At 43.4% G+C, this 11,908-nt stretch overlaps 1 protein-coding gene across 1 annotated transcript in view; it reads right to left on the bottom strand.

Moving 5' to 3' along the window:
- Positions 1-11,908, bottom strand: part of CMTM8 (CKLF like MARVEL transmembrane domain containing 8) — a 36,853-nt gene continuing 24,945 nt past the window's right edge. Inside the window, exons 2-4 of the mRNA XM_079947460.1 lie at positions 5,781-5,954; positions 876-992; positions 1-111 (exon numbers count right to left, since the gene is read on the bottom strand). Coding sequence (XP_079803586.1) covers positions 28-111; positions 876-992; positions 5,781-5,954 — 375 coding nt within the window. The 3' untranslated portion in view covers positions 1-27. The remainder of the gene's footprint in view (positions 112-875; positions 993-5,780; positions 5,955-11,908) is intronic.

Below are 11,908 nucleotides of genomic sequence, written 5' to 3'. Positions count from 1 at the left end.
TGTTTTTTCTTAACTTAAAGAGGACATTTATTGCAAGTTCCGCGATCTCCAAGATACAAAACTAAAGTAGGCATTTCCACCGTAGCAGGAAGTTACAACGAATGCAAAGAACTGTGGGGGGAAAGAAAACAGCTGTTAGAAAATAGTAAAAACCATTTAGCAGATTTATTTGTATTCCCAGATCACGCATGGGGTACAAGAAAAGGGTTTTAAAATAACCACTCATTGTTTTATTGTCCTTCGGGACCCTGTCTTGAGCCCCCCTGTTCTGTTCAGCTTGCCATGTAAGGAATTCTTTTGGTTTCAGTTCATGTGTGGTTAAAATGTGCTGGTAGTTCAGCATCCTTCACTGCTTTAATGGTCTCAGTTTAATGAAACCTCTTGGTTTCATATCCTGGTTTGTAAGCAGAGCTTAAACCACAATTTCCCTCTTTGGATGTAGCAAGAAAATTGGCACCTGTCTGTCTTGGGAGACAATGTAGGGGATGTCTTCAAGGGTGAATAAAAGTGTGTTTTAATAAACCCATGAGGTTTTGAATTCTAGTGTTGAAGAAATAAATAAAAATAAGGAAGATGCTGCGCCAGTCTCTTTATTATGGTATCAACAATACTTACATATCTAGATCAGTGTTTCCCAACCTTTGGTCTCTAGCTGTTTTCGGACTACATTTCCCACCATCCCTGACCACTGGTATGATGGGAGTTGTAGTCCAAAAGCAGCTGGAGACCCAAGGTTGGGAAACACTGATCTAGATTACCCCTCTTTCAACCTGAACCAATTTAATACCTCGTTCCTGAATATTTGTTGGAACCCATAAACAACTTCCTCCACCCACTTCCATATTTCATGATTCAAAGATTAAAAATTAACTTACTGAAGAAGCCGCCCAGCTGTTGTAGTTGTGGCTGTCCAATTCCTTGGAGACGGCACATGCGTCTACAATGGCAGCAATGAAGTACAAAAGAAAGGCACTCCCGTTAAAACACAGGCCCTGTAGGGAGGGCAAAGAAAGACAAAATGGTAGGTTTTTCCCCATGTACAATGTTCACTAGATGCTTCCTATCCAACTGGAAGCAATGCGAATAACAAGAGATGAGAGCTTATTCCTGTGGCCACAACCCAAGACTTGCTGTTATTGCCGGACTTCTCTACCGAAAACTCATCTAGGTTTGCTCACATCTAGCTGAAGCTTCTGCTTTTACAACAACTTTTGTCAAAAGATCTGTGCCCCAGGAACAATTCCATACAATCATCGTTGTTTTAAGTCTGCCAACTAATGCACTGTCTTCAAAATTTGGGTCAGTAACAACTGGTGTTAGGAAGGACCCATTTGACCCTGCGATACCTTGGGTGGTGTCGCTGGTTAATGCTCTAGTTCTGCATTATTTTGGGGGGTGGAAAAGCAAGTACAGTGGTACCTCTAAATGCGAACGGGATCCGTTCCAGAGCCCCGTTTGCATCTAGAAGCAAACGTAACCAGTGTCGGCACGGCTGCGCACGCACGCACCGCTTTTCGCCACTTCTGCGCATGCGTGTGACGTCATTTTGAGCATCTGCACATGCGCAAGCGGCGAAACTCGGAAGTAACGTGCTCCGTTACTTCCGGGTTGCCGCAGAGCGCAACTTGAACACGCTCATCCCGAAGCACATTCAACCCGAGGTATGACTGTACCGCATTATGAAAGACTTAACTTCTTTTTGATGCTCCTCAAAGCGCCTGAATGGGACATCTCAAGGAATACTGCCCGTTTTCTCAGGATTAAGTGAGTTGGCAGGAAAAGGCTCCAAGTCTGCTGCTTGAAATGAAGAGCTCCAGGAAAAAGACTCCCCATTAACAAGCTGTGGAGCACTCTGCCTAGAGATGCACCAATAAGCAGACATCCCAATTCATTGGTTCACAAGACTGGGGTGCTTCCACATGCTTCTCATGCTCCAGTTTCTGGACACACATTTCGCAGAATCATAGAATTGTAGAGTTGGAAAGGGACTCCGAGGATCATCTAGTCCAGATGTTTTGGGACTACAACTCCCATCATCCCTGACCACTGGTCCTGTTAGCTAGGGATGATGGGAGTTGTCGTCCCAAAACATCTGGAGGGCTGCGTTTGCCTATGCCTGATCTAGACCAACCCCCTGCAATGCAAAATGCCTTCCAACCTCTGCTTAAAAACTTACCAATGAAGGTTTTAAACCTCCAGTGAAGGTCCGCAAGGCCAAAGAGTAACAAAGAATGTTCTGCAAGGAGAATGGGCGAGGAAGAATGTCACATTCCTCCTTCTTAAAGTACAGTGGTGCCCCGCAAGATGAATGCCTTGCAAGACGGAAAACCCGCTAGACGAAAGGGTTTTCCGTTTTGGAGGCGCTTCGCAAAACAAATTTCCCTATGGGCTTGCTTCGCAAGACAAAATGTCTTGTGAGTTTTTCCATTCTTTTCGTCTTGCCAGGCACCACTGTAAGTGTGAGGGGAACAACTTATTACTGTACATTCCAGAAAAAATCAAATGTTTGTAATTCACATTGGCTTCCCTGTTCACTTAGGTAAGAGGGGCAGTTTTACACATACACCACTGTGTGCTGGCTGGGTTTCTCGAGTGTGGCCAACAGAACACAACCGTATCCATTCTTTCAAAGACGTCAGAGCTCCCACTCTCAAGCAGCCTCTCTCTGGTATGCTTTGTGTTTGATATTGTATGTCAGCTGTTCATCACTTGAATTCATAGGCGTAATAATAATAAATTTTATTTATACCCCGCCCTCCCCGGCCAGAGCTGGGCTCAGGGCAGCTAACACCAGTAAAAACACAATAGGGGGGAAAAACCAATTTAAAATACAGTCATACCTCGGGTTACAAATAATAATAATAATAATAATAATAATAATAATAATAATAATTATTATTATTATTATTATTATTATTTATACCCCGCCCATCTGGCTGAGTTTCCCCAGATGCTTCAGGTTGTGTTTTTTTGGGTTACGGACCGCTGAAACCCGGAAGTGCTGGAATGGGTTACTTCCGGGATTCGGCAGTCGTGCATGCGCAGAAGTGCTAAATCAAGCTTTGCACATGCGCAGAAGCACCGAATCCCAATGCACGCATGCACAGACGCGCTGCTGTGGGTTACGAACGTTGCGGGTTGCGAACGTGCATCCCACATGGATCACGTTCGCAACCCGAGTGTCCACTGTACAGGTTAAAATGCAATTTAAAATGCAGCCTCATTTTAAAAGTAGCCCATAGATCAAAACCATAAGAAGAGGGAAACATAAGGGTCAGACTGAGTCCAAACCAAAGGCCAGGCGGAACAGCTCTGTCTTGCAGGCCCTGCAGAAAGATGTCAAGTCCCGCAGGGCCCTAGTCTCTTGTGACAGAGGATTCGACCAAGTTGGGGCCACTACTGAAAAGGCCCTGGCCCTAGCTGAGACCAATCTAACCACCTTGCGACCTCCAAAGTGTTGTCATTTGTGGACCTTAAGGTCCTCTGTGGGGCATACCAGGAGAGGCGGCCCCGTAGGTACGTGCGTCCTAGGCTGCATAGGGCTTTAAAGACAAAGGGCTCATCACTTCTACTGCACTCTTCCAAAAACTCAAGGAAGATTTTGCATTTAGAACTGGCTGTCCATGGGTTAACCCTCCTGCCCCTTCTTCTTCATGCTTCAGTCAGAGATTAATATTCCATCCACACAAGGATGGCTCAGGCTTCTTCCCCTTTGAAGTTGCTTGAAATCAAGAGGGCTTTTAAGACACACAAATTCTGGGAGCCATGCCTGGCACCCCATTTCTGCCAGCCAGTAAAGGAAGAAATGCACTCCCCAAATTCCAAACACCTGTCTTCTTTTAAGAAGGTCTTTGAGCTTGATTATCTCTGCTTATACATACTTGGCTTCCTATTTGTGGAGCATTTTATTATTCTTTTCCATTTTCGCTCCTGCTGGTAATGTTTTCTGTTTAAATTATTTTGTGTGCTACTGTTAAAGCTTCCTTTTTTATTATGCATTTTGAAACTTTTTTTAAAAAATTCCCTCTCCCCCTATCTGCTTTGAGTTATTTGTAGGGAGACATTACCATCTCCATTTTCATTTGAAATAAACGCAAGGCTTTTTTTTAAAGCCAGAACTCACAGGGACTCAGTTCCAGCACCTCTCAGCTGGGCTCCATTGCCATTATAAGAGAACAAGGGGAGCGTTCATGGTGAGTTCTGGCATCTCTTTTTCGAGAAAAATAGCACTGAATAAACCCATGTCCTTTTTTCAGTGCAGGACTGTTCTTTTGTTTCTATCCTTTGTTTGTTCTCACCAAACTTGCTATTGCCTTGGCCCAGTATACCTGAAGGAGCGTCTCCACCCCCATCGCTCTTTCCAGACACTGAGGTCCAGCTCTGAGGGCCTTCTGGTGGTTCCCTCCCTGTGAGAAGTGAGGTTACAGGGAACCAGGCAGAGGGCCTTCTCAGTAGTGGCACCCGCCCTGTGGAATGCCCTCCCATCAGATGTCAAGGAAATAAACAACTATCTGACTTTTAGAAGACATCTGATGGCAACCCTGTTTAGGGAAGTTTTTAATGTTTGATGTTTTATCCTGTTTTTAATATTCTGTTGGGAGATTCCCAGAGTGGCTGAGGAAACCCAGCCAGATGGGCGAGGTATAAATAATAATTTGTTGTTGTTGTTGTTGTTGTTGTTGTTGTTGTTGTTGTATACCCCACAGAGGACCTTACGGTCTGCAAATAATAACATCCTGGAGATCCTGGGCCTCAGGGAGATTAGGCTGGCCTTTTCAGCCTTGGCCCCAGCCTGGTGGAACGCTCTGCCACAAGAGATCAGGGCCCTGCAGGATTTGACATCTTTACGCAGAGCCTGTAAGACAGAGTTGTTCTGCCAGGCCTTTGGTCAGGGCTCAGCCTGACTCCCTTCCCTTTTTGTATAAGAACTAGTACGAAAGGCCTCCCAGCATTCTCACAGGTCCTTGTAAGATCAACGTACACAGTTGGGCCTGATGAGCATTTACTGTTCCCATCCCAAATCCTGTGGAAAGCCATCTAATTCAGATTTTAATTTTATCCTGACTTGTTTTTAAGAGGTGATTAAATTATTGTTTGATTTTATATCAATGTTTATATCTGATGTTAGCCGCCCTGATCCTGGTCTCGGCCGGGACACAAATAAAAGATGATGGTGATGTTGATGATGATTATCATTATTACGGTCCAATACTTAAAAATTGAAGGGATTCTTGTAAAAAGAGAACTTCGACGTGTGTTTAGGGCCTCAAGCACCTGTCGCAGTGGCAGAAATATTGACTCTTTCTGGCTTTTGGACTTTTTAAAGGAAAGAGGTAGAGGTCAAGGTTGAGAGGTTCAGGAGAAAACCCTGCATGTTCCTCAGTATTCTGTTACAATAGCCCCTCCAATGAAGTGAATGGAAGGTTTTCTCAAGGGTGGGGAGCTTGGTGCACCCACAGGAATTTCCTATATGCACAAGGATACAGTGGTACCTCAGGTTAAGGACTTAATTTGTTTCGGAGGTCCATACTTAACCTGAAACTGTTCTTAACCTGAAGCACCACTTTAGCTAATGGGGCCTCCTGCTGCTGCCGCGTCACCGGAGCACAATTTCTGTTCTCATCCTGAAGCAAAGTTCTTAACCTGAAGCACTATTTTTGGGTTAGTGGAGTCTTTAACCTGAAGCGTATGTAACCTGAAGCGTATGTAACCTGAGGTACCACTGTATGCTGTTATCATGACATTCCCATGTTCCGAATTAGATGAAAGCTGATACTCACTACAGTGGTCCATGGCACTTGGGGAATCCGAGTGTACGTCATTGTCATGTAGACGATTAGGAAGAACAGCGTAAGGACCCAGTAAAACACAGCTACAAACATTACCCAGCCGAAGACAGGATATAGGAAATATTCTGTTCCAGCAATCAGCGTCCATACCAACAACCCCAAGACCTGCAAATATGCAAAGAAAACAGAATAGTGTTACCCAGAAGAAAGGCATGATATGTACATGCACAAAGTATTGTTCTGCTTCATGAAAATGGGTTACTGGAATAGAAGGCCAACTCTAAGCAATTATTTGCTGGCACAGAAATCACAGAACGGGATAGAGCTCCTATCCTATTACAGTTAATGGGAATAAGGTTTGACTTTGGTGTAGTCAGGATTTTACCACATCTAGGTGTGTCATAAGAGCATTTCTATATGAAAAGGGTTTGTACAAATGTTAGCGCAACAGATTTGTTTCCAAAGCAATTTAAATAATATTTCACAGCCCAAAAACATCCATGGTTAAACAAGAGGCAATTTCAGTAGACAGACTGCTTGTATAATCTAAAATAATGAAAGCTAGGCAAAATGTGTAACATCAGGTAAACAGCTCTATAGTAAGGTAGGATGACAAAAAAAAGTTTGGAATCCTTTAGTGAGAGTTTCATTTTGTCAACTCAGCAGAGACTCTACATTCAAAGTAATGTATGGAATTGTCTACTCTCTCCCTGGCTATGACCTTGAGGAAAATGTAAGTCTGAATAGCTTTAATCTATCTTTCCAAATCATTAGGATTATATCAGTTCTGAATGCCCATATTTAACAGGCCTTAAAACCAAAAATTTCATACACTTTCATATTATAGAAAGAGGGTAAGCCGTTTTACTTTGGCTTTTTTAAGGACCTATTATTATATTATTCTTTGAGCATTGCTCAGGATTTATCCAAATGCAATGCTAACTTACACCACAATAATAGAATTTTAGGAATATTTCACATCCTACATACACGTTCATTTTTCTTAATTCTAATTAACACTTAAGAGGAACAACAGAAAGGGGCTACTATAATTTCGGGCACGCTTATCCAAACCCTTAAATCTTATATTTGTTCATTTGTATGTAGGAGTATTTTATGCAAATGAAAAGCGTGTTAAATAATTGACGTGTGATTTCTTTAATTTAGTAACAGGCCATATTAATATTCATTGTTATATTTTTATATAGGTTGTCATCAGTTGCCAACAATCATTTCTAGTACCAGTCAGCTTTTTCTGCCACTGGAGGTCACCATTGTTCTACACAGAAATGTGTCTTCTGAGGTATTAAAGCAGTTTCTAAAAAAACAGGGGATAGAATTAGGTTGTGATTTTTGCCTTGATCAAACCTCCAGTTCTGAAATAACCTATGGTAACCACTGAGTTATCCAATTCTTCAAATCTCCATTAATGACCAATAACTATAATTTCTAATTGATCTATAATAAAGGTAAAGGTACCCCTGACTGTTAGGTCCAGTCACGGACAACTCTGGGGTTGTGCGCTCATCTCGCTCTACAGGTTGAGGCAGCTAGCTTCCGGGTCATGTGGCCAGCATCTGGCGAAACCAGAGCAGCACACGGAAACGCCATTTACCTTCCCGCCGGAGCAGTACCTATTTATCTACTTGCGCTCTGATGTGCTTTCGAACTGCTAGGAGTTGGGACCAAACAATGGGAGCTCACCCCATCGCGGGGATTCGAACCGCCCACCTTCTGATCAGCAAGCCCTAGGCTCTGTGGTTTAGACCACAGCGCCACCCGCGTCCTTAATTAATCTATAATACTATCTAGTTAAAGTAGTTCTAACTGCCACAGCCACATAAGGGTGCAACAGATTTTCTTTTTTCTTTTCTCTTGCATTAAAAACAGTTGTGAGCTTTATGGTAGCTTTTCCTTTCCCAAGATGCTAGCTTTGCTGTCACTGGTCTAGTTTTCTCATTGGTCCAGTTGCAGATTTTAAGATTGGCTTCCTAAATAAAAAAAATGATGCTTTGCAAGTTGGCAGCCAGACTCCTCTCTTGGTACACGTTTTGCTCTCCCTTCCTCTGTTTATCTTAACCATTGCTTAGAGGTAACCCGTCCACATAGGCTAATAACTGTTCATTATTTATTTTAGACCTAAATATCCAGCAAGCAAGGCAATAAGAAGAAATCACAACATATTCTACATTTCACGAAAGGGGCAAAGGGCAAACAGGAGGGCAAACAGGAGGGCAAACAGGAGATTATGAGGCAGGCTTGCCTAATTGTGGTAGTCAACTTTTTTGACATACCAAACTAGCAAATAATGGGTTGTTCTGATAACCCCCCCTAGATGTCTCGGGGGGTGTGTGTGTGTGTGTGTGTGTGCGCGCATGTTACAGCCTCATATATTTTCTAAGCTGGCTGGGCCTGTGAATATTTAAATCAATTTGCAAGAGACATTTTTAACACTGTGGAAATTCTGTATTTCACACAAGTATACAGATATGGATTGAGCATAAGTCATCAGCCAACAGCCAGCCTGACCTTTTCGAAATTCTAATCAAGAAATGTGTAATGTTGTTTTGGAGTTTTGTCAGGCTCAATAAAATACAGTGTTCAGCTTTCCTGAAACAGCTGAAAATGTCAAACACCCCTGAACCCATTATATCTCAAAGCTGAGACCAAAATTAATGAAGTGTGCCCCTCAAAGCTCACACGGTGCCTAGAAGAACATCTTGTTTATCATCTTCATCAGGAAAAAAATGTTTTTGTTATGGATGAGGACTAGAAATATTCCTTCTTTATTTCAGGGAATCACAGAATGGTAGAGTTCGAAGGGACCTCTGTGATCATCTAGTTCAACCCCCCTGAAATGCAGGAATCGTTTGCCCAACATGGGGCTTGAACCCACAGCCTTGAGATTAAGAGCCTCACGTTCTACCAACTGAGCTATCCCAGGGCCTTTATGAATCTTTTCCCATAAGGCATCTCAAAGTAATTTGCAATGTAACTGAAAGAGCAATCTTACATGGAAGGGGGGTGGCATAGCCATGTCAGGTGAAACATCAATCAAAAGCACTTCCAGCATCACACATGGGGGAGGAATCTTTCCTTTCATCTCCCTTTTAAAGAGACATTGGTCACCATTTGTAAGTATTGAGTGTAAGTATGTCAACTGGTGTAACCCTTGCTCTTTTTCATGGTGTGATGTCAGGAGAACAGAGGAGGGGTTTTGCATTCTGCATATCCAGAGCCCCTCCTGATGATTTGCCCATAGATCATAGATTTTTTTGCCTGGTCCAATAGAGAGTGTGGTCTCATTCACATAATGGCCAGGTACAGATTTCAAATGTCCCCAGTTCAATAATTGTGGTTTGTTGGAATGGGAGCAAGTCATGAGCTGAGGTGCTCCCCCTTCTCTCACACACCTGCCTTGATAGGATAGTTTCTGGTTGGTTAAACTACAGTTTCCCTTGGTTCCTGCAAACCATGGTTTGCAGTCCTGGGTTTTGGACATCACCATTTGTTGGACCAAGTACGTTTCAGACGCACCAGGTCATTGCATCTATGAAAGATGCAACTTGCTATCTCTTGATCTAATCTGCTTCATAAAGCTACTACAATGATAAAATGGGAATACATCCTATAGGCTCCTCTGCAATTTCTTAGGTGGAGGGATGAATGGTCAAGCCAAGTTTGTTTACTGAACAATCTCAGAAGTCATCACAATAACAAGTAGGAGAGAAAGTTAGTAACACAATAAAGAACTTTCATGTCCATAATTCTTGAACCTCTGCCGAGATATTTTTTTATGAAGGAAAGAGCAAGTCTGTAGCAGCATATAAAGGATATGATGCATACAAATCTATTGCTGGTGTGATGGTTTCTAAACCTTGATTTGTTATAGCAGTGTTGGATCGTGTTAAGGCATAACTCTCCCCCGCAAAAAAACCATAAACACCCCAAAAAGGTTTATGTTTTCAGACTCTAACATAGAACATGGATAATCAAATACATGTGGACAATATTTCAGAGATCCATTGTGAAAAATAGCTCTGTGCGATCACTTTCTTCTACCTTTCTTGCCAGCAATGCACATACTGATGAAATAGGAACATCTTTGTGCAACAGAATAAATGGACAAAAATCAGGCATTATGTATGGCAAAGCTCAAAAACCTAGTGGCGCAGCAATAAAACTGCTAGCACATTTGCAGAGCTAAGCAGGGTTCAGTATGAATTCAAATTGGATGGGGACCATGTGTTGAGACTCCAGCATTGCAGAGGTTTGGACTAGATGACCCTCGGCGCCCTTTCCAACTCTACAATTCTATGACATGCTGTAACAGACTTGAAAGCAGCTGTGCTTCAACACAAGGGTATTTAACAAAGATAAGCTCCAAAGTTGGAATTCATGTGCACTATCAGACTTCGGCTCAATGCAGGGAGCAGCTGGCTGGCTACAGGAAGCAATTGTCTCAATCTAGACTTGTTCACACAATATTCATCTGGCTTTGCTAATTCATTCTATGGTTGGATGGTGGGTTGCACCAACTCGGCTTGGATCTTCTATTCATTTTGACTAGTTCTCCTTATCATTTATACCCTGCATAATAAAGTGACAGACACATGCACCTCATTGCCTTACTGGGCCTCCTAGCTTGTAATAATTTTTCTCCACCTTCTGCTCTGCTTTGCTTAAAAAGGTAAAGGTACCCCTGCCCATACGGGCCAGTCTTGACAGACTCTGGGGTTGTGCGCCCATCTCACTTAAGAGGCCGGGGGCCAGCGCTGTCTGGAGACACTTCCGGGTCACGTGGCCAGCGTGACATCGCTGCTCTGGCGAGCCAGAGTCGCACACGGAAACGCCGTTTACCTTCCCGCTGGTAAGCGGTCCCTATTTATCTACTTGCACCCGGAGGTGCTTTCGAACTGCTAGGTTGGCAGGCGCTGGGACCGAGCAGCGGGAGTGCACCCCGCCGCAGGGATTTGAACCGCCGACCTTTCGATCGGCAAGTCCTAGGTGCTGAGGCTTTAACCCAGAGCGCCACCTGCGTTTGCTTAGTACTCATGAATATACTGTACTTAACCTGTCAACTAAGAACATGTCATGCAACTGTCAAAGTGGGCACTGGCCCAGGGTGGCATGTGCACAAAACTGTTAAGTCTTATAGATGTCATAGACCCATAGAGTTGGAAGGGACCCCAAGGGCCATCTAGTCTACCCCCTGCAAGGCAGGAATCTCAGCTGAAGCATCCACAACAGATGGCCACCCAGCCTCTGCTTAAAAACTTCCAAGGAAGGTTCTTCCTTCTCAAAGAAGACTCTTCATTGGTTTAACCTGCACCCTTCTAAACTAGAATAAACAGATTCCTATTTATCAATGGAGAAATTTCTCCCAGTAGTGATGTATGGAAGTGAGAGCTGGACCATAAAGAAGGCTGATCGCTAAAGAATTGATGCTTTTGAATTCTGGTGCTGGAGGAGACTCTTGAGAGTCCCATGGACTGCAAGAAGATCAAACGTATCCATTCTGAAGGAAATCAGCCCTGAGTGCTCACTGGAAGGACAGATCGTGAAGCTGAGTCTCCAATACTTTGGCCACCTCATGAGAAGAGAAGACTCCCTGGAAAAGACCCTGATGTTGGGGAAGATTGAGAGCACAAGGAGACAGGGACGACAGAGGACGAGATGGTTGGACAGTGTTCTCGAAGCTACCAACATGAGTTTGACCAAACTGTGGGAGGCAGTGGAAGACAGGAGTGCCTGGCGTGCTCTGGTCCATGGGGTCACAAAGAGTCGGACACAACTAAACAACAAAATTTCTCAATGGAAAGCTGTGACACATTAGTGGGTTTTTTTTTTTAATGTTCCAGTACTTTTCCTACCCAATTAAGAATGTTCGTTTCCTAAAGTGGAGTACAGTGCAACAGGATCTCACAGATCCACTGGGGAGAAGACTCTGGTTTTCCTTTTTCAAGCCTTGTCCCAGTTTGCTTCTGGCAGAATATCAGAAAGCCAAGGCCTCCATCCTTGCAAGGATCTCAGCTTGACCTTACACAAAAGGGACTGTCTGCTCTGCTCTCTTACAATTGTGACATAATCAGATCAAAGAAATACAGCTTTCCTCCTTT

This window comes from Podarcis cretensis (genome assembly GCF_951804945.1).
Source record: "Podarcis cretensis genome assembly, chromosome: 12".
Classification (NCBI taxonomy): domain Eukaryota; kingdom Metazoa; phylum Chordata; class Lepidosauria; order Squamata; family Lacertidae; genus Podarcis; species Podarcis cretensis.
This window is presented reverse-complemented; position numbering and strand designations above follow the sequence as displayed.